This window comes from Columba livia, chromosome 1 (assembly GCF_036013475.1).
Source record: "Columba livia isolate bColLiv1 breed racing homer chromosome 1, bColLiv1.pat.W.v2, whole genome shotgun sequence".
Taxonomy (NCBI): Eukaryota; Metazoa; Chordata; class Aves; order Columbiformes; family Columbidae; genus Columba; species Columba livia.
The window spans coordinates 102,217,998-102,240,990 of NC_088602.1; the positions used below are offsets into that span (position 1 = coordinate 102,217,998).

The window sequence follows — 22,993 nt, forward strand, 5'->3', positions numbered from 1 at the left end:
AGTCTTTCTTATTCATAACTCTAAGAAAAAAATATTTTGCATTCTTTTAAGCATTGTGTGAATGTTTCAGATAATCTTATATACTGTATGCAACAAAGTTGCCTTCAATAACAAGGGTTAAAACTGTGGAATTTTAGTAGCACAGTTATTGTTTCATTATTAAATAAGCAAACAAAAAAGCAAAAATCAATACCCCAATAATTTTTCTTAGTCTCACATTACTCTGGACAACTCAGAAACAATGTTGCAGAAATTAACAGGAGGAAACAGAAGTTAGTATATATTAAAGGCAATAGTGGCTTCAAATTAAACAGACTTGAGCAAAAATGATGGGTTTGGTTTCATGTCATCCTCTCTCCCTCTCCTCTTTACCTTTATTGTTTGGACTTACCCTTGTTTTCTATTCATTCGTAACTACTTTTCGCTATATTTAATTTTATGTTATTTATCCAACTTTAATTTATAACTTCCTTGCATCTGATTTCTTTTATTCTACTTCTTTTCTCAATGATGTCTCTAAATTTTGGTCTTTTGTTCTTGTGACTGACATTTCAATTTCTCTGCTGGGTCCTATAACAAAAACAAACAAACAAAAAATATCTCATATTGAGAATGGCACCCACCACTGAGACCAGAAAAAGCACACAATACTCTTTTCAGCATGCTACTTAGTTCAGTAGTATATGACGTTAATATTTTGACTGTACAGAAAATTTTCAGAGTGGACTGAAATAGAAGTGAACTCTAAAAAATTTTATGCCATTAGCAAGGTACACAGTTCTGGTAAGAAATCTGGCAGAGTAAATATGTTTTGAAGTTATAATCAAACACTTCAGTAAAGAACTGTTGGTCTTTGTAGCAGTATTTTATGTATTTTGTCTGCTCTTGCAGGTATCTCTTCTTTTTAACTTTATGAAGGGAGAAAGCTGCTTTTCAATAAAAATCTGAGGGCTATTGACCTAAGAAGAATACTATAGAAAATTATATTATAAAATTAGAAAATTTATAATTAATTAAAAATGCGCTTTTAATTGAACTGGTTTTATTAGTCCACATTATTATTATACAGTTTATAGTTAGTAGATTTTATAGTTTCATTAGGTTTCTATAAAAGTGTAATCTGCTTAGGTATTTGTACCATTTCTACAAGGCTGAGCCTTTTAAATTTTTATTAAAATGTCATGGAAAAAATTTAGTATTATTATTTTTCAGTACTTCAAATTAATTGCAAAGGTAAAATGAGACACTTCCTAACTGTTCAAATACAAAGGTTGGATTTGTCTTTGGGTATTTGGATACCCTAAGTAGGTATTTTTGTTATCTTTGAAGTAGATTATGTTGGGATTGCATAAATTTTTATCTGATAAATAGGCATTAGAAGAACTGTTCAGTTTTATAATCTTGTATTGTTGCTATCCTGTCGAGGGTTAAAATTGCGGGGTGACAATAAAACCCTGGCAGATGTATTGTTAACCCCCTCTCCCCCCACACACACTTCCCCCTCCCTCTTCCCCCTTTCCACTAAGGAGAGGCGATTGGGAGGAAAAGAAGGACAGAGTGAAGAGAGTTGGAAAAAAATTAAAGAAGTTTTACTAATGCTACTAATAAGAATAGAGAAAATAATACAAAATATACAAAACCAATCTTGAAAGTCTCAGCAACTGCAGAGCCGGCACCCGAAGTCCTGGATTAGACTCTGCAGCCAATCGGAGCTGGATGCAGTCTCTCACTAGGCCTCAGTTCGCAGGGACGACTAGCAAGGTCCTCTCCTAATGTCGGCCATAAGGAAAAGGGAAAAGCCAACGAGATCCTCGTGATCTCCCACTTTTATATGAAGTATTCACGTGAATGGGATGTTATACACAGTTGGTCAGTTTCTTGGTCACTTGCTTCTCGTCGCCCCTCTCGCGAGATGTCCATCCATGCTTATCAATAAGTTTGCATTCCATTGCTAGGTTTACCAAAACATGTGTCTGGTTCTCCAGGAAAATGCAGTTAATATGAAGGCTTTAGCTGACAGCCAAATTCACTAAAAGATAAACTTGTTTTTAGCAAAACCAGGACATATCCCCAGACATAACCATCTTACATTTTAAGTCCCTGAAAATTTGCTATATCTACAAGTTCAGCAAAACTACTAGAAACTTCAATTTAAATAAATCATGCTCTAGTGTTGAGACTGCCCTCAGTAGATTCCTGTTTCAACAAGGTCCTGTATACCAACAGTTGTCACTAGTGAATTTCATGGTAAAAATAGACACGTGCATTATAAAGAACAGCCCTTTAGCTCAGGACAGATTGAATCTGTCTGGGGATTAGAAAATGACTCAGCTTTCTGGTTTTGTCAGTTCCCTGACTTCTCAAATCTTTCACACTGTGTGCGAGATTCCCACTTCCAAGGTGCCCTCCACTCCTGCACTTGCAGAGCTTTGCTGATTCTGGTTTTGTTCTGGGACACCATCTCTTAAACACCCACTAATCAAGAAATAAAAATCGCTTTATTCTTGTCTACAGACTTACAGAGGAATGCATTTATTGTCGTATGGCTGATAGACAGGATTGAACCTGGGGGAAGCAAGCTTCTTTATATGGTCTGATCCATGAGTGCTGTGCCTCCTCTTCCTTGATAGAGTGCTGGGTCATAAAAATTTGAGAGGTCTGAATTCCAGGGATTACTCTAACAATTTGATGTACTTCACAGCCCTTGAGAACTGCTTTATAGTCTAGCTTTTTGAAGCAGATGGTAATCACACATGAAAGTCAGTAAAAGGAGGATTCTTATAAATACGTTGGCTCAATGGTTATGGCCATGAAGGAATTAAAACTATTAAATATGTTAGGATAAGGAATTTATGCCTTAAAAAGAAATTAGTCTGTGAATTCCTTTCCTTTTGCCTATAGCCACATTACATTTTATTTTTTAAAATTTTCAAACAAAAGTAAAATGTTTTACCAAAGAGATTTAAAATGCATGACCTAATCTTCAGCAAGTGCTTGTTCTTCACACTTAAGTGAATTACTCTACTTGAAAAAGCAGCAGAAAAATTGATACAGTGAAATTCAACATTGTAATACAGCCAAGGTTTCAATTGTGACAAGGCATATGTGGTTAGCCACATGATTTTTTAAGACTGTGATTATTATACTATACATGTACTAATCACTAGAAAACACTCTGCTGAAATATTGAGGACACAATCCCAGACTTTTTTGCTCACATTCTTCCATTGGTTTGAAGCTAGTTGTAGACACCTAAAAAATGTGCCAGGCAGGATGTGATTGTAGATACCTTGGCTTTTGGAGGGATGGGATGAGATATTCTTTCATGTTATACTTAAGCAATGCAGAATCCAGTAATGTTAAACTGTGGTTAACTATTGAGAGTTAAAAATGTACATTTGCTTGTTGATACACTAATATAAAGCTGGAGATAGGTAACAGAAATTATGAAAAGGAATTGAATATTGCCCTCTCTGTGGCTTTACATTTTAGTACCAACACTTCTTTAGGTCCTTCTCTTTCCATCTTTGTCATCTGTACTCTTGCTGTATCTCAGCAAAAGAAGGAACAAATAGGTCTGGCTGCTTAGTTCCCTAGTGTCTGACAGGAGCTGGACTGGTTTTGTTAGCAAACTATAGCAATGTAGGGATTCTGTCTTTCATGAGAAATGAGGAGAAAGCAAGAGGAGACACTAAAACCCACCAAGGGGGTGTTACTAAGGTTTTGCAGTACCTTATTATTTTTTCTTTTTTTTTTTTTTTTGTGTGTGTGTGTGTGATGGAGGTTAAGCGTACAGTGATTATGCATTAAATCATCATCTAAAGAGTGAATATCTCTAGACTTCCCATTGCACTTCTCTGTGTGCCATGAGGAGAGAAGGAAAAATTTATTAGATCTATTTAGTGAAACCCAGGAAATTGTGGGAGGGTCAGAGACATGTGAAGAGGTTTAGGAATTTGGCTAGGTTAGGGATTTGTACAGATTTGAAAGAAGCTTCTTCACTTTTAGCATTTTACTATTTTTCAGCATAAGTTTTTCCTCAGTTTCACTGCAGCTTACAACTGGAACTGGGTACCAAAGCTAGAAAGGCAAGAAAGCTTTTTCCTCAAACATTCAGAAATCATAAACTGCCTCTTTCACTCCGTTTCCTGGTTTCTGCCATAAGTGAAACAAAGGTGCTGCCTTTGTTTCCTCACCTTGAGTCATCTGAGCAGGTTCATCCTGTGTTATTAGTAATATAGGAGTGCCAAGCTGAAGATAGTATGGAGTTGTTTAATGAAAAAAATGTGTCATTTTTAATATTTTTATAAATTTTTCAAAATTAAAATATTTTTAGAACGTTAATATGAAGTACAAAATCTTATCCAGTTGCTATTTAAAATTTCCAGGCTATTTGTATGCAGATGTGCTATACTGATATCTGTAAGTCTACTGCATGAACTCAACAAATGCTTTCTCAAGCTAAATTTTCAGCCTGAAGTATTGCATGAAGAGTTCGGACTTGTGAGTAACAGTAAACTATTTTTGAGAAAGAAATGGAAATCTGCCCAATATGTTTATATTACCATCTGTATGCTAAGATAACAAAATAAGTTTAAATTACTTAGTATTGACAGAAAAAGGAAGTTCTTATAGTTGGTTAGATATGCACATTAATCAGTCAGTGGGACTCCAAACACACAGCATTTTCTGAATTTGGAACACGTTTTCTAACATGTATGCTTTAATTATAGGCATTTCAAGAAGATTTGGAACAGGAACAAGTCAAGGTGAATTCTCTAACCCATATGGTAGTGGTGGTGGATGAAAACAGTGGAGACAAAGCTACTGCTGCACTGGAAGAGCAGCTTCAGGTAATGACTAAACTTCTGTCAGAGAAAAAGCTGTTGGTGGCATTAAGTGTTAATAAGGTTGAGGAACTATTAGTAGCATTGGGTGTATTTCAGGAGATATTTCTGAGGATAATCTTAAATATTTCTGTAGGACGTGACATCCAGAAGTGGATAAATGCATGTATTTTGCAGAAAGATTAAATATCTGGGAACAACCTTATTTGTTTTGTGATTCCTTCAGCATCAACATATTTTATGTATCCAAGAACAAGTCTTTTTCTTTATTTTATTACTCCTGACAGAAGTAACGTGATTCTCTGTTGTAGTTAAGGAGATGGATATTATATGTAAGATTCTACACAATTCAGTAGTGTGAGTTATTGAGACTGGGGTATTCTGATGGGAAACTTTCAGGATACGGTACATTTTGGTGTTATAGTAAACACACAGTGCCATTATCCACTGACAAGTGCTTAAAAGCACATTTGTTTTAGGAAATGCCCAGTCTGTGTGTCATTTAATAACAGTACTGGTCCCACAAAATTGAAACAGGACTTTTTAAAAGCAAGCAAAACCAAAGAGTGAATGTGTACAGGGTTGTATTTTTGTAGACAAGCAAAGGTTATCAAGAAATATTAAGAACATGCTGTTTTTTTCTAAAATACTTTTCAGGGAAAGCAATCATTTCTTTTCCATTAGTTTCTCATGGACGTGTTTTCTAGGAAATTAAGGGAATCATCTCAGTCTGTCCTTAGTTTCATTTTTCTGTTTCAGTGTATATCGTCTTCAGGATTCATGTTATTTACAATGGTTTATCATTTAGTATTCTTAAGACAAGGCTTCCTAGAGTAATGAACTTTGGAGAAGTTAGCAGCAATATCCTTGCAATCCAAACCTGCTCTAAATTGCATTTTGACCTAAAGCCTAAACAATCAACAGACAAAAACTTCCATATATTCTCTTTTCTAAATACAATTTCTTGAGTATCTTAAAAGAATGACATATTGGAGATATGTTTGTCATAAAGCTAGCAGCCAAGATGTTCTAAAGATATGTCAAATATTAGCTTTTATTATAAGAAAGTTTAGTATTTTACTCCTATCTTCAAAAAGTTGCTCTTATTGTATTATTCATATTGCAATGTTCTTACTGTAACTTCTGAATGAACTTAAATGGATAATTAGTGTTGAGATACATTGATTGAAATCAAGAAGGATACTCCTGTGTTGGTGATCAGATCTCCAGGGTCACTGCTTCATAGATGTGACAGTACTATGACTAGGATTCCTTTTATTTTTCTCTTTCTGAAAGAAGAAAGTACTATAATTTTGCTTCATTGCTCAAGAAAATAAAAGGTTTCTGGTTTTTGAATCATTAAAGCCCAAAGTTTCTCTAGAGAATACGTTCAGATGGAAGGTATAGTGGTAGCACAGACAGATATCTGTGCACTATCTTGAATATAGCTAATTATGGTACCAATACCAGTAAATCAGTAATTAGCCTGGAATTTAGGGAAGGAAGTACATGTTTCGCTAATATGCTGAGCACTACCACTTCAAGAATAAGTCTCAGTTTACTGCAACTTCTTAGACACTCAGGGAGCACAACCCAGCCAAGGTAACAATGCAGTCTCTACTGATCTGTCAATTATTACTTCCTTTTAGAGTCACCTTAAGTGTCAGAAACGTGGTGTACATGCTCAAGACAGTATTAACCTTCTAGAAGTTCTTGCCAGCTCCCTGTATTCTGTTCAGTGGAATAAAGCAGATCCCTTGCAAGCACATCATTCCGTAAGCTAAACTAAACTAGGAAAATATCTCGAATGGAAGAGGAACTAAAGTGAAATTAAATACAAAAGTGAATGGGAAAAGGTTCAAACAGGATATTAATCTGTGATGGCAAACAGTATGTTCTTGCAAAGTAGCCTATGGTAAAGTATGTCAAAAAGAGGGAAAAGTAAAAAAGGGAAAATTATTAACGATATTTGATATTTACTGCACTTCATGAATTGGAATAGGTACAACTGAGATTTTTTTAATGGTGTGAAAAAAGTGAAAGACATTTAATCTTTAATCTTCAGAAAGGTAACTGAACAATTAAGAGCACATCAGGCAATACAGCTGCATCACCCTACTATTACACTGGTTGTAGAGGTACCATTTGTATCTTGTGCAACTTCTGTGGCTGGCCCATGTTGGAATCCAACCTGAAATAGAACTCCAACATTACTGCAATATGTTTACCTCATTAAAGAAACATAAATAATGACAAGTGTAAATGGAACATAATGGAAATACGCCATTTATAACTGTACTAGTGGAGAAGGTGCCTCTTATTGTAATAAAGCATGACCAATTATTACTATCATTGAGAAAGCACATTCCTTGAAAGATTCCAGTAGGACAAATGCCAAGGCAGTGTAGCCTGCAGCCCAGGTATGCTCTGAGCAGAGCGTAGGGTGGCGTCGAACAGTCCAGCTGCTGTTCAGTCCCCTCATTGAATTACACTGTCTTAGAGAATATCTGAAAGAAAAGTTTCATAATCCCATTGCTCTGGAAGTCAAACAATATGTACCAGCATTACAGATATTAATAAAAACAAAATACAGATGTAAAGCTATGGAGTTTAGGGTGTTAGGGATTGTCCTAGTTTTGACTTGGGATAGAGTTAATTTTCTTCTTAGTAGCTGATATAGCGCTGTGCTTTGGATTTAGTATGAGAATAATGTTGATAACATTGATGTTTTAGGTGTTGTTAGCAGTAAAGGACTTTTCAGCTCCTCATACCATGCCAGATGCACAAGTCTGAAGGGGTCTGGGAACAACCAGGACAGCTGACCCAAACTGGCCAAAAGGATATTCAATATCATATGATCAGTGTATATTTTGGGGGAAGCTGGCTGGGGGAACTGCTACTCAGCAGCTGTTTGGGTATTCGCTGATGGGTGGTTGGCAACTGCATTGTGCATCACTTGTTTTATATATTCCTTTATTATTATTACCATTGTTGTAGTTTATTATTGTTTTCCCTTAATGTCCTATTAAACTGTCTTAATATTAACCCACAAGTTTTACCTTTTTTCCAGTTCTCTCCCTCATCCCAGTGGCCTGGGGAGAGAGTGAGTGAACAGCTGTGTGTGGTATTTAGCTGCTTGTCAGGTTAAACTGCAACAGGGATGTATGCAATCTTTCATACTTTTACACTCAGGAGAACTGAGTTACCACAGTCCACTTACTATCCTAATAAAATGTTACATCTCCCTTTTTTTGAGTGTACAGAAAGATTGTTTGGATTTCTATTTTATTTTATTTTTTTTTCATGCCATTGCAAACAAAATAAGAGCACAGGAGATAGGATGTATTAGTAGGCATGACCACTAGAGAATTTGACAAAAAGCACAACGGAGCAAAGTCAAAGCTTGTATCTGCCAATCTGACTTTTTTAAAAGGAGAACAAAGTAAGAGCATACACTGTCAGACAAAAGAGCTTAATAAGACCACCTGAGTGAGATGCTGGTCAGGATCCGATTTGGAGGAAAGTGAACAGTTATTAATGTATAACACTCAAGGATGCATTTTCCAAGCAGCTGCAATTCAGTTATGTCTTTCTTTTTGAAAAGGATTGAGATGTTTGATTCCTGAAATATTTTCATATGTGTAGATGTACATCTATATAGTGCATATATTTATCCATGCATCTGCATAAAACAATGTTAGAAGCCATAGAAAGGTCATTTACAGATTTTAAAACTCTCAACAGGATGACAAGAATCTACTGTCTTCAGATGAACATCGTAGAAGCTCTTAAGATTTAGTTAATGGCATAGAAGCCAATAGTGTCCCCTGAAACATATTATCTGCAGAAAAGTTAACCTTGCTTGAGACAATAAAAGTAACTGCAATTACAGTGCTTCTTTTACAAATAGCAGTTTCCCTGAGATAGTCTGAGCGATTGCATCTAGTAGAGGTGAGTGTGGATGTTAAAACTACTTTTACATGACTTGGTTACTTGACATATCAGTCTGCGACATATTATGAGGCTCTATCTGCTTATGCTGCTGCTGGGAACTGGCTATTTAAACTTTTAACTCCTAGATGCCATTAGGCTCAATCCAGAGCCTCATCAGAAAGGCAGCTGCTGAGTAAGGCTCAAATCTGCATTTAGTGCTACAAAATCAGACAACTTAACACTAGCAAATCTGTTCAAGTAGTCTGACTTGTTTCTCAGAAAAGTGTGGGAAATTATCTTCAGACCAGGGAAATAACATACAGAAGCCATGAAGGCAGGGAGTTTTTTTCTCTAATTATACCCAGCAGACAAGAGGTCCCATAAAGACTCTTGTGGGCTATCTCAAATTAGAGTGCTCCCCAGGCTCCAGGTCAGGGTCTGTGCTGGAAAGAGATCTGCATTAAATGTGTCAACTCTTCTTGATGGCCTTTCCCCCCTGCTGAGGGAAAGGAGCTAAAACTGTAATTTACACTGTCTATTATATATTCATATTATTCAGGGTACTGTCCTTTGATTGAAGATGATGTGTGGGTAGTTTTTGTAAGAGTACATCAAAATAACTGAAGAATGTTAAAGAACTTGCTGCTTATTGCTATGTGGGAGAAATTCTGTGAGTGTGCTACATATTTTTTTGTTTTAATTGATTTGGCATATAGACAAACCATATTTCCACTAATTCTCATTTCTTTAAGGAGAGGACAGACTTCCTTTATTAGAAAAGCACCTGTCAAACAAACTCTTCTATTAGTGGCAGACTTGAGGCACATTATTTCACTTTTTATACTATCACTCTACGGTTCCCAAGAGTTGTGTTGATTTTACTTTTCTTCTTCTATTCTCATGTTTTCTTACTTTGACCTTTTTACAGACTAGGAATATTTTATGTTCTGCTTTTTGTAGTCATAAAGAATATTCTTTCAGAACACTCTCAATACTGAAAAACAAAACAAAACAAAACAAAAACCAAAAAACAACAAATCTTTTACATGCAGATTTCTCTGAAAATTCCAACTGGGGCTGTAAAAAGAGGCATTTTACTTTTTACTTTGAATTCAGTTGCAAACTTTGTGTCTTAAATCTATTGAACCAAAGAATATATCTTAGTGTCATGGTTGTTATGAATTCTTGTGGGAAATAACAGGTTTAAGGCAGGTCACAGTATCAATCCTTTTATCAGTACAGTTACTTAATAATTTGTTTTATTAAAATAAAATGTCCTGTCAAACTATTTAGACCAAAAAAAGGTAGGTTTGTGGCTCTCGGGTATCATATGCTGAAAACAGTATTTTTTAACTGATGTAACAAAACTGCTGTAGTATGAAAATCACCGTGTTTCTCACAGGAAATCCCAAGCCAGATATTTGATCTTGTACTCTTGAGGTTTTGGTGTTTTCTAGATGAGCAAACAAAAAGTATTTTTCAAGGTATATCACAACATTAAAAGAAAGTTGACGAAGATGTTACTGCTGATGTTGAGAACAAAATGTATTTCTTTGCTAGGAATGTTAAGGAAAAAGTCAGCTACTTGAATGCGAGATATTTAAAAACTACTCAGGTGTAAGAGTTCTTTATAAAATACTTTTTATAAAGAAAAAAATTTATTGCTTTATTTATAAAACATCAAAAGAATGCTGATACAGAAGTCTTACGTAAAAAGTAGCATAGACGTAAAAATAAGGAACTAGCCTGAGGCTTAGTCTATGTTTAGCATAAATTTAAACAATCAAATACAACATGCTGACACATATGGAGAAATTAAGTAACTGAGAACATATATGACAATACACCTATGTGTGTGCCAGTTACTATTGCAGTCATAGAAATCAACGAAAATCATGGTTTTTTACCAAGGACTAGTACATTCATTATGTGTAGTTACTTGATTTATGGGTGGTTATGTGTGGTATGTATACATATGGAACCGTGCTGAATTGCAGTTAGTGGTAGAAAAGGAGCCAGGTAAGTTTAATGATCCTGAGACTGACTCTATAGCTCACATGAGGCTGAACTTTGTAGATATTCCTTCCCCAAGTACCCAATATGGTACTATATTGTATGGGGTGGTATATCTGAAATTTATTTCAGTTTACTTTGTATTCTAATAGAGAATATTTAGGGTTTCTCATTGAAAAGTTCAGAAAAATAGTATTTATATTCTATAACCAGTATTTGTGCAGTGATTCAGAAGGAGGAAAAAAAAAAGTCTACTCTATTCAAATATTATTTTTCAGTTTATTTCAAATATGTTATCCATCCCATGTAATTAATTGATGATTGATTATTTAATAATAAATAGATAATGATTATTAAATTAGTACTAGATAGTTTGATATTTGTGTAGATTAATGTCTGTTTTCTACAATGCAAAGTTGTCCTCTGCATCCATGCATATATTGGTTAAATTTGCGCAGTGAAATTTGTTCTGATCTACACCTGCATTACCAGTGGAGAGTCATCTGGTCATGAAAACGTTTTTCTAAAATCATTAATCTAAATCAGAGGTGCCCAAACCTTTGCTTTTGAATGATTTATGAATCCTTCAGTAAAAACTGTAAATGTATTTTTAAAATGAAATACATAATTAGAATCCATAAACCTTACTGTAAATCAGGTATCAAAACAACCAAATGTGATTCACCTCACCATCTGTATATATATAATTTTACAAATTAATAGATTTTTCTCCTGTGATAGTGGGCAAATAGGGAAAATGAAGACAACCTGATAGAGTTGGGGCTGTTCTTCCTGGAAGGGAGAAGGCTCCAGAGAGACCTTATAGCAGCCTTCCAGTACCTAAGGGATCCTACAAGAAAGCTGGAAAGGGGCTTTTTGCAAGGTCATGTAGTATTGGCACAAGTGATAATGGCTTTAAACTGAAAGAGTGTGGTTGTAAATTAGGTATTAAGAGAAGGAAGAAATTCTTCACCATAAGGGTGGGAATGCACTGGCACAGGCTGGCCAGAGAAGCTGTGGATGCCCCATCCCTGGAAGTGTTCAAGGCCAGGCTGGATGGGGCTTTGAGCAACCTGCTCTAGTGGAAGGTGTCCCTGCCCATGGCAGGGGGGTGGGAACTGGATAATCTTTAAGGTCCCTTCGAACCCAAAGCATTCTGTGATTCTATGATACTGAGGCTTGGACCTTGTTAAAGAACAACAAAAAGCCCCTTCTTATGACTTCATTTAATCATGAACAGGATTCTTCAGTAGTTAACTAGTAATAGCAACTGAAAAGGAATACTTCTGTTCATTACGGTATGTTGTATTTGAGCTGTTTAAGAATTTGCATGTCTGTAAATTAGTATTAATATGCTACTTGATTGGAGATAGATATAGTTACAGGTAGTTTTCATTTTTAGGATTTGAGCCAATATCTAATATAACTCAATGACATGACAACTACCTGTTTAATCTGCAAGATTTATTATGGTTTTAGTGTTCACTAAATTGAAAATGTGGTATCTGCTCATTTTTTAATTTGACGTGAAGTTGGTAAAGGCACAAATTCAAATGACATCCTGAAATTTTACCTTTTATTTCCTTGGCAGTGGAAAGTAAAAGTCTGTCCTTCCTGATAGAAAATACAGTTAGAATTTTAATCCATTGGGTTTAAAAATCCACTATTTAGATGCTGCATTTTTGCTAAAATTAAATTATAATCCCTATGAAAAATATATAAATATGAAAATATATAATAATAGAATATCGCAAGTTGGAAGGGACTGATAAGGATCATCGAGTAAATTAATAAATATGAGAAAAGTAGGAAAGTTTTTTTCCTTTTGTCAAGACATGCTTTTGAAATAGATAAAAAAATAAAAAATGCAGCAGTATATATCTTGCAGATAATAGAGGGTGTTGTGTTTTTTTTTTTTTTTTTTTTTTCTTGGGGGGAGAAGCTGAATAATTTACTTATGATGCTCAGGGATAATTAATAATTGTAAATTGTTGCAATAAAAGCTTTATATCATGTTACACCGTCACAGCAGTATTAAGTCTTATGCTCTGTCTTAGGCATTTTTCAATAAAGACTACTAGGAAATTAAAAGAAAATAATAATCCTTTATTTCAATTAAAAAAAAAAAGGGAAACAGAACAAGGTAGTGTTTTGTGTAATTTTTAAACGTATGTAATAGCAAATTCTACAAATATCTGGGAAACCTCAATAGGATTTGTTCTGGTGTGTTACTCTTTGGATTTGATCACATGTTTAGGCCACTACAATTAGATTGCAAGTAGTTACAGTTTGGGCATTGTAAAGTTTTGAAACTGAGTTTGTTTTGAGAGCATAGTGCCAAAGACTTCATGGTAAAATAATGTGTCTGTAGATTACTGCTAATTTGTTTTTTTTGTTTGTTTGTTGTTTTTGTTTCTTTGTTTGTCTCTATTGATTTCCTCTTCTCTCCATGTTTATGCTATTTCAAATGGTGATAAGATCCATTTCACTTTGACATGCAACATATTTTAAGGGCTTAAGACTGTTAAAAGTGAATTGTGAAAGTGTTTTCACAAAAATTTGTAATGCCATGGGAAAATCAGACTGTCTATTAACAAATGCAAACCTCTGTTGTATGTTTCTTTCTTTCTAGCACTTTGGAAGACGGTGGGCAGCCATCTGCAGATGGACAGAAGACCGATGGGTCCTTCTGCAAGATATTCTTCGTAAATGGCAACACTTTGCAGAAGAGCAGGTGAGTAGTTTTAGCAGTTATAAATTGGAACATTCCTTTAAAAAATTGCACTGGGAAAGGCCTAACTTTTCATTCTCTTCTCTCCAATTTTCTTTCAGTGCCTTTTTGATGCATGGCTTACTGAGAAAGAGGATGCTGTGAGCAAAATTCATACAACAGGCTTTAAAGATCAAAATGAAATGCTGATCAATCTACGCAAAATAACTGTAAGTATTTTTCATTCTCTTATTTTATGTTCAGCTTTCTTACTCATGAATCTGTGTGCCAGTGGCTTTATCTCTATACATATATACTGAAAGTTTCTTTGTTCATACTATTGATGTATATATTATGTGTGAGACTGAGTATATATGCATGGGAGTAAGTACTTTTCATACAGCAAAACCTGTTATGTATTCCTTGAACTTGAAAAAGCTGAAGACTCAAAAGTTGTGAAAAGCTGACATTAGTACTACTTTACAGCTACAGCTGAACGGCATCTTGGGAATCTAGTTACATACATAAAATGTGCCCTTTTCAACATCTCTGCTACATCACTCTTCAGAAAATACTCTGCTATGCATCCCCTTTATGGAGGGACTGTAGGTCTGACTGCCTGTAGAGGTGGAAAATTTGTCACAGCCTAGACGTGCAAATGGTTTTGTAGCCTTAGGATGTTTGTAGAGAAAATGGTATGGTATGTGCTGTTTTTATATGTGACAATGACTGTTTATGCATTTCGAGGAAAGAAAAATTAATGTCCTTGCTTTTGATAAATTTTGTTGCTGTAAATAGGATCTTCATTGTTAATCAAAATTCTTGTCAGGGAATCTCTTCCACTCTTGGACCGATTTTTAGAAACAGGGAAAAACGGCATCATAGTGTCCTAACCCTGCTGTGCAGATCATGTCTGCCTTTTGGTCTGTGCTATTCTGGACATTGAGATATGTTTGGATGTAGTAAAGGAGAAGCTGTGGTACAAAATCACCTTGATAATTAGGCCAGCTATTCCAGAATTGTAAAGGTGAGTCTGTCAGGCAATTGACATATATTCTTTTACTAATACAAAAATATTTATATTCTTAACAATGTTATAGCTCACACCCTCAGTTGTCTAATTGTTTCCATCAGGAATTTTAAGTTTGATATCATGATATGGCATAAGACCCTCCAGCCTGTTTTTCCTGTCTGTCTTATAGGCACAATGTGGCAATATTTAGCCAGGTCTCAGTCTCTTAAGCCTGAAGGAAATTTCTGAAGGTATTTTATTAAACCATTTAGCATTATGACTGTTCATTTGAAATTCTACAACCCTCCTACAAGGCCCTATGCCTTCTAAAGTGCCTGAAGTGAAACAGGTCTGTTGAGATGCTGTTCACAGTATGAAAAACATGTCAATTCTTGCATATATTATTCATTACCTCACATAGTAGCGAAGAGAAGGTGAAATAAGAAAGACTAGCTGGTAGTTTTCATGCAAATTTGTATTTCAGGATACTTCTGAAGGAAGCAGGATTTAACTAGCACTCACTGGTGCAGAAATACATCAGTGTTTTCTCCACAGTGTTTTTACCTCCTGTTTCTCAAGTAGGGGGAAATACGCTGTCAATTTTAGTTACAACAATATTTATGATAATAAGCACTACTACTGCTTAAAAGTAAGTTTTCGTTTGCCAAAATTTGTTAAAATGATAACCAGCATGCATGTGTTTTCAGACAGTAATAAAGATTTTGAGTAATCAGAAAGACTGGGATTGTTCCTGAACCAAAATCTTTATACATGGATTGCTGGAAGATTTTTGCAGCCCCAGTTTTGATTATTTGACTTAGTATAAACAAACATGACTTTCCACAAAATTTAATCCTTTGTAATGATTTGACTGCAGGTTCACCATTATTAACAAATATTAGTTTTCTGTATATTCTTTCTCAGATGTGATTCTCCCAAACAAGGAGAAGGAGGCAAGTTAAAGCACAGGGTCACAGTCTCCTTCAGACATCCACCTGCTCTGGTGTGGGGTCCTTCATGGGCTGCAGGTGAATCTCTGCCCCACTGTGGACCTCCATGGGCTGCAGGGGGACAGCTGGTCTAACTATGGTCTGCACCACGGGCTGCAGGGAGATCTCAGCTCCTAGAGCACCTTCTGCCCCTGCTTCTTCACTGACCTTGGTGTCTGCAAGGCTGTTTCTTACATTCTTCTCACTCCTTTCTTACAGCTGCTGTGCAGCATTTTTTTACCTTTTCTTAATGATATTATCACAGAGGCAACACTGGAGACACTGATGGGCTCAGCTTTGGCCAGTGGTGGGTCTGTTTTGGAGCCATCTGGAGCTGGTTCTATGTGATATGGGGGCAGCCTCTGGTGTCTTCTCAAAGAAGCCAGTTTTGCATATCCCAGGTGCCAAAATCTTTCCATGTAAAACCAGTACAGATGTTGTCCCCTTTTTTTCCTCAGTTTTAGCACTCAAGTTTTCATTATGATTGAAACAAATGGGTAAAATATATTTTTGTTCAGTGTAGTCCATGCAGTTCTAATGTTGTGTTTAAATGAATATCAAGTCAGTTAGATTTTTTCTTGATTTACACACTGTGCCCATAATAACTATTTGTAAGAATTTTGGTTTAAATAAAACTGTTTTTACCAAGAAATGTGTGTGTTTTAATAATCTCAAATGGCTTGTTTCAGAAGATTCATTTAGTATTTGTACGTGAAAATTGATCTTCTTTGTCATTAACGCTCTTTTGGGAGCTGCTTAGTCTAAAGGTCAGAAAAACTGTTTAGGCTTTACTGCTTTGTGCATGTATTAATATTGGCTCTTAAAATAGCTGTTGCTTTCTAAAAAAAAAAAAAAATCCACATATCATTTATTCACTGTCTCTATAATTGTATCTGAATTCTTACACAAGGCAAAGGGTGACAGAGAGCATGGACTAAGCTGGAGGATGTGATGAACTGAAAATGTACACATAAGTGGACAGACTGAGGTGAAATTTTAATGCCATTTATAGCTCAGGCTTGATAGGTTGTTTTCATGTCCTGTGCCTAAGTTTTGCATCCTGTAAAATGGAGGTGATGGTACTCCTCTTTTTCATAAAACATGTTGAGATATCCTGCAAAGGTATACAATATCTAGGTCTATATATTTATGGTAAGTATTCCATTAATACAGAGTTAAATCTTATCTTTCCTCACTTAATGCAAGTTACTTTACTTATTAGAAGAGATAAATTAGATATTACAGTACTTTTAATGGAACAAATCTTTTAGCAGCCAAACAATTACTTTAAAGCAGATGGTACTGTTTAGAATATTACGATGAGCAAAGTTTTTGTTGATATTTAAGGAATAATGAAAAACACGAGAACAAAAAACAACTAGTAAAATGCACAGTGCCAACAAATAACGAAACCACTTTATAGTGTTCAAATATCAGAGTTTACAGTGTGCACTTGATGGAAGTTATGACTGAGTTATTTCATAATTGATTTCGTAAAGCAAATCTTGCAGATTTGTAGATTACTTATCTTGTTGCTAGCTCAGTCCTGTTTTAGGTCTATTTTGTACTGGAAAAAAAAAATACAAAACTAGAGCATATTATTGCTTAAATAGCATATTAACAGGCTTTCAGTAAGAAAATGTGAAAACAGGATCCCACAGTATATTTTTACAGGCTAACTGTAGCTATCATAAAAGCGTGTTAGGTAGTAGTGAGCAGTAACTTTGACATAGAAAGTTTTAGCATCCTTCTTTTCCTAGTGTTTCACTTACTGATTGTGTTCCATGTATCTGAGATTGATGCTGCACTCATTTGTGTATTAGACAGCTCTTGTCAGCTGTGAAGACTGGAAATAAAACACTGTTGTTCAGTAGTTTCATAGGGTGCCATTTTTGATTATTTGAATTAGTGTTTGCTGTGACTTTCACATGATCTTTTTCTGACACTGAAGGCAAAAAAGAAAAAAAAGTCAAATATAACTATCCTTGAAATTTTAAAATGTAATTTTTTTTTACATGTAATCTGCTCCTGTGAGGTCTGCTATTATGCAAACAGATTCTTAAAGTGTGTTATCAGCTATTTCTTAGGGACATGTCGACTTAAATTTTGATATTAACTGTATCTAATTGTGATGTTTCAAACATCATCTGAATGGAAGAGTACTGATTACAAAGGCTGAATCTTTTGTTGCCTGAACTGCATTTTAGATGGCAATTTTGGATGACAAGGCTACAGGAAAGTATATGTAGACTAAATTCTGTTGTCTAAGTATTTGTTTAATTTTTCCTTTCATGCTTTGGGGATTAGATTGCCATCCTCAGCTTCACAAGGAGTTCAAAATTTGGCTGTGGTTAGCACAGGTTAGGGTGTAGAGAATGAATGCTTAAGGTATGAGAATCAATGGAGTAAACCAGTGGAGTCATTAAAAAATAAACATGGGTGAAACCTAGAGCTGTGGAAGAGCCTACTTCATAGAGAAGTTTGCATTTATAGATCTCAGGATCTATACATCCTGTGAGAACCCTTGGCAGTTTACTGCAGTACAAATATGAAGACTGACAATTTCTCCTTCTGCATTAGCATCCATGGGTTCAAGCTGTTGTGTATGAGAGTTTCCAGGCTTCTAGCTGCAGGGCCCTGTCCTTGGCACTCAGCAGAGCTCCTGGGGTTGCCAGGGCTTCACCATCCCCTGGGAGGTTACTGCCATGTAACAAGAGCATGCCAAGATCTGAGGAAGATGAGAAATATATGATTCTTCAATAGTGCCAAAACCAAACTCATTTTCTTTGATTTTTTTTTTCTTTTTTTTCTTGTCTGTCTGTCTGTTTGTTTGTTTTAATCCTGGTTTGGGATCAAATATTATTTTTCTAGTAACAGGGTGTTTTTTTTTTTTTCCCAGTGAGTTTTAATATGCAATATATGACTAAGCACACCAAAACTTTAAAGAAATATTGTTTGGAATTTTGATATAGTTGCTAACATTAGTGTAGTTTTAAGGTCATTAATGTGACACAGCTGTTAGCTTTTTGATTTATGTTGTCACCTGAGGCATGCTGTGATTGCTAGAGTTGCTCCACCTGGGATGTCATATTGCTTTGTGAAGTGTGATGTGTCCATTCCAGGGTGTCAGCTCTACCAGCAGTTTTTATAGTAGCAAGAGCATGGACGTATAGGAGTTTGTATGAAATACACTTATTGATTTTTGGATCTTTATGATGCACTCTTTAGGATTTTTCTCCTAAGTTTGTTGGGGGTTGTTGTTATTTTTGTTTTTTTTTCTGGTAGGTTGTTTTTGGTGGTGTTTTTCTGTTTTGTTTTTCCTGTGTGAATTACTGTTCCTCCTGCTGTTCCTTTGTTTAACAGATGCTAAAAGGAGATCTAGAAATGAAAAGGCAAATGATGGGTAAGCTGAAGTCGCTCAGCCAAGATCTCCTTGTAGCTGTGAAAAATAAAGCAGTGGCTCAAAAGCTGGAAAGTCGTCTTGAAAATTTTGCCCAGCGCTGGGACAACCTTGTACAGAAGGTGGAGAGCACTTCTAATCAGGTGTGTTAAAATCACCGTTTGGTCAGTTGGAGACAGTCAAAGCCTTTGTCTGTTTTTTGTTTTTCCTCCCTGCATGATTGATAAAGACATTTTATTTTTAGGACAGCATAATAGAACTGTAATTCAAACTTCAAGATTTTTATTTATCTTTTTAGTTTTTGATCTCTCTTTATAGTGTTGGTCACTTTCTTGAGTTGTTAACTATGTCTTCAGGGATGATACAATCCATAATGAAAATACTTTTTCCAGTTAATTTATTTTTAACCTATAATAGTTGGCCACTTTGAATGCACTGTTTTTTATGGCTCTGTGGAACAGAACTTGGTCTGAAATTAGTATAAGAACTGTTCGCTAGTTAAAGAGAAATTATTTGTATTTCTTTTCAACTGTGAAAGTTTTATTTCTGCTTACAGATTATTCTGATTTACAGATTAAAAAGAAATGTCATAGAAAGAGAACTTTCTTGGAAAAATAAAGAAATCAATCCATACCTGTAGCCATAATGCCAATGAAAACAGAATACATTCCACTATTATTTTGCCCAGCTTCTTTATGTTAACTGTAATATATTAAAAAACAGAATCTACGGTTTTAAAGCTTCACATTTTTTTAAAAACAGATAAGAAAATCAGTGTTCTGAAAAACATCATCATTTATTTTTCCTAGCCATCTGTCAGCATCTCTTTCTTATTGGATTTAAACCCAAATCAGCTCACTTTTTTTCCATTCCATTATCTCATTTGTACTGAGTTATTTTTGTGCTATCATTGTATTAATTCTAAAATGGAAATGGACTTTAAGAATTTTAATGACAACACAGAGTCGCATATTACTGCGTGCACCTCTGTCCTGTTCCTACAGGACCAGAACTAATTGTTCTGGTCAGTTTGATTCAATTTCCTTGACCATGCTGCACTTTTTTGTTGCTACATACTAATGCTTCTATCAACTTATGTTCGAGTAATTAAATGAAAGCTGCTATACTTCCTGTAGTGATCTGAATACCTCTCAGTAACCTTGTTTCCAACTCGGACCCAAATCTTTTTGTTTGCTCTGGGATACAGCTTCTTGTGTAGCTGAAGTTGGAAAAAACAGTTTGGGAGAACAGGAGAAAATTGGGAAAGGGTACAGTTTTGCTTAGTAACAGGAGGGAAAAAAAACAGCTTATGCTACATGGCATTTATAACATTTGAAAATCTGATTTAGCTCTTGTATGTTTGCTGTACAAAGCCTGTTCTTTCAATAGAGAGGAAAATCTGGAGATGCATTTTTAATTTGAGATGGTTAGGGTCACATGATTTGAAGAAGTTTGTACATCATGCCAAAATGTTTGAGAGTTATTTAGATTGTTGATCAGTCCTAAAAGCAGATACTAGCTTTGAAAAAGGAGCCTTGAATACTGAAAAGATAGACTGCTCATGAAGTGAGCAATCCTGGGGCTACATCCATACGTGATAAAGCAGCAAAGGTGGGAGGTGCTTTGAATTCTCAAAACAGTGTAAGTGTGTTATCATAGCAGCACACTTCCATTTATAAGCTTTTCCTCCAAGGAGAAACTGCTTTGCCTGGCACAGAGTTGGGATGTTGTTGTGGGTATATTGCTCTGTGTTCTGGAGACATTTCACATTCAGTGCTGACTGAAGGACCATTTCCTAGGGCACTTTACACAGTTTAGGTAAGTCCTCTGTGAAATACTGATTGTGTACTTTTCGCCATGTGTTTCCGTCTAGGCAGGGCAGATAATGTTCGTGGGGTTTATACATTTATTCATTACAAAGCTCATTTACACATTTAGAGTGCAAAAGCAAAAATTGCTCTAAAAGACACGATTACTATCTCTGATCATGAACTGGGGGCAGAGGAGTTGGAAGACGGTGTCAAATACACCATTTTCACAAAAATCTATCAGAAAATGCACATTTTATTAATCAAACATATATATTGACTTAAAAATGAACTTTATTCCATTCATTAATAATTCTTATAGTACTTTCATAAATGCATTTTTGTCATTAGTTATTTCCCCTTCCTCTTACTGACGTGTCACTAAATGATAAAACTGTTAACAAAATAAGAAATTAAATGGAAAAGACAACCTCAACCTCAGTTCAAAGCTGGTTCTCCAGCTAGGAAGCAGTTATACATCCCAAAGGAAAAGTGCAGAAAGTAGACTGAGTCCTCCCACTTTTAACTGAATTAATTGCTGCTGAATTTAAGCATCTAATCAGAACTCATGGCTGAAGCTTCTGCTACAAATGAGTGAATGGCAAGGGTAAGAGAGAGGAACCTTTGAAAAGCAGTTTGTCCTCATCATGAAAATGTCAGCTTTCCTTCGTTGACCACACAATGAAATCAAGGACAAGGACAACTTACTCAGATTAGATGCATAGCTTTTCAAAACTCTAAACCCATCTTTGGTGAGTTCATTATGCTTCACTAAATTGTACTGAATACCTTCTCAAACTAAAGAAAACACCATTCCTCATCTGAACTTCCCCACTCAAATACATACATTTCATCAAAGCACAGATGACAGCTCCAAAAGTGAGTGTTAAGGAAAATTATGAGTTTATCAGGACGAAGGGCACTTCCAAAGACAGTAATAAATGATGGCATTAAAAGTAGGCTGCCATATAAAAGAGAAATAAAATGACATAAAACTACTGAAGTGCTATACGCACATTGTACACATGTTTGCCTGTAAAGGATTAAAAGAAAGATTTAAATTTGTCCACTCTGAAAAGAAATGGGTTTTAATAGGTTTCTAAGATGAGCCTGCTGATGTGAAACTGCAGACAAGCATTGTGTTTTTAAAGTCTTTTAATGCACAGCCTTGTGAGTCACCTTAGCACTTACCATATGATTTTCTAGTGTGTTAAAGGTGTATTCTGTACTGTCCCTTCTCAGATTCCTATCTGTTTGTTGGGAACTGAGAGGGATAGGGAAACTATACTGTCATTATTTAGACCGTGTTGAATAGTACGTGAAACACCAATTCAGGGATTAGAATTAAAAGGTGTGGGGTTTTTTTGTTTGTTTGTTTGTTTGTTTTTTGTTTGTTTGTTTTGCTTTGCTTTTTTCCCAAGGGAATCTAATTAAAACTGCTTCCTTTTTTGTACTTCCTTATATTTTTTAAGGATTAATTTTTACCTACTGAAGTGTTGACACGCTTTAAATGTGAATCAACTTCATCTTGCAGAGTTATATTACAGTGTAATCCTCAGTACCTTTTAGTTGTACCCAGTCTCTAATTAGAATGATTATGAACTTCAGATTCTCATCTCCATTCTCCATTTGAAGTGTATAATATTTAACCTCCACTCCTATTGATTGAGCATGAAAAATACTTCTTTACTGTTTTGACATGTAAATCATTACCCCCCACAACATCGTGACTTGACTGCTCTGAGCAGACAGTAATTGCACTACAAGCCTTTGAAGCACAGCTCCCAGTAACCGGCAGAAACTGTTACTCCTGTGGTTTATTCTGTTGCACACCGTCTGCACTGTAAACTGTACTCTGATATTGATTGGCAAATGGAAACATGACAAGATATGACCTCAGGTGTCAGAAACATCATCCTATCATTGATTTTTTTGGATAAAACTGAATGTAATAAGAATTTTGCAAAAAGAGGAAAGGGAGACTGTACCCAAAACTGAATATAAGGAGGAGTAAGCAATTGTCTTAGTGTCTTAGCTACGGAGTCAACCCAGAGAAAGATGACATCAGGTGTTATCTTCAAATTTCGCAGAACCCTAGACCTCAGAAGCCTTAATTAGCTTTTCCTTTTTACACCTCCCCCCTCAAAAAAAAAAAAAAAACAAGAACAAAAAACAAACAAACAAACAAAACCAAAGAGCCCACACACACACCAAAAAAAACAACCAAACAAAAAGTAATGCTGTATTAAGTTTTAATAAAGTTATATGGACATTTTTTCTT

At 35.4% G+C, this 22,993-nt stretch overlaps 1 protein-coding gene across 21 annotated transcripts in view; it reads left to right on the forward strand.

Annotated features, from left to right (window-relative positions):
- The window catches only part of DMD (dystrophin), a 1,272,535-nt gene that overhangs the window by 492,718 nt on the left and 756,824 nt on the right, over positions 1-22,993 (forward strand). For all 21 annotated transcript variants that reach the window (XM_065049958.1, XM_065049956.1, XM_065049960.1 and 18 more), the window contains 4 exons: positions 4,734-4,853; positions 13,426-13,527; positions 13,626-13,733; positions 18,868-19,047. In XM_065049958.1, the coding sequence (XP_064906030.1) occupies positions 4,734-4,853; positions 13,426-13,527; positions 13,626-13,733; positions 18,868-19,047 (510 nt within the window). The remainder of the gene's footprint in view (positions 1-4,733; positions 4,854-13,425; positions 13,528-13,625; positions 13,734-18,867; positions 19,048-22,993) is intronic.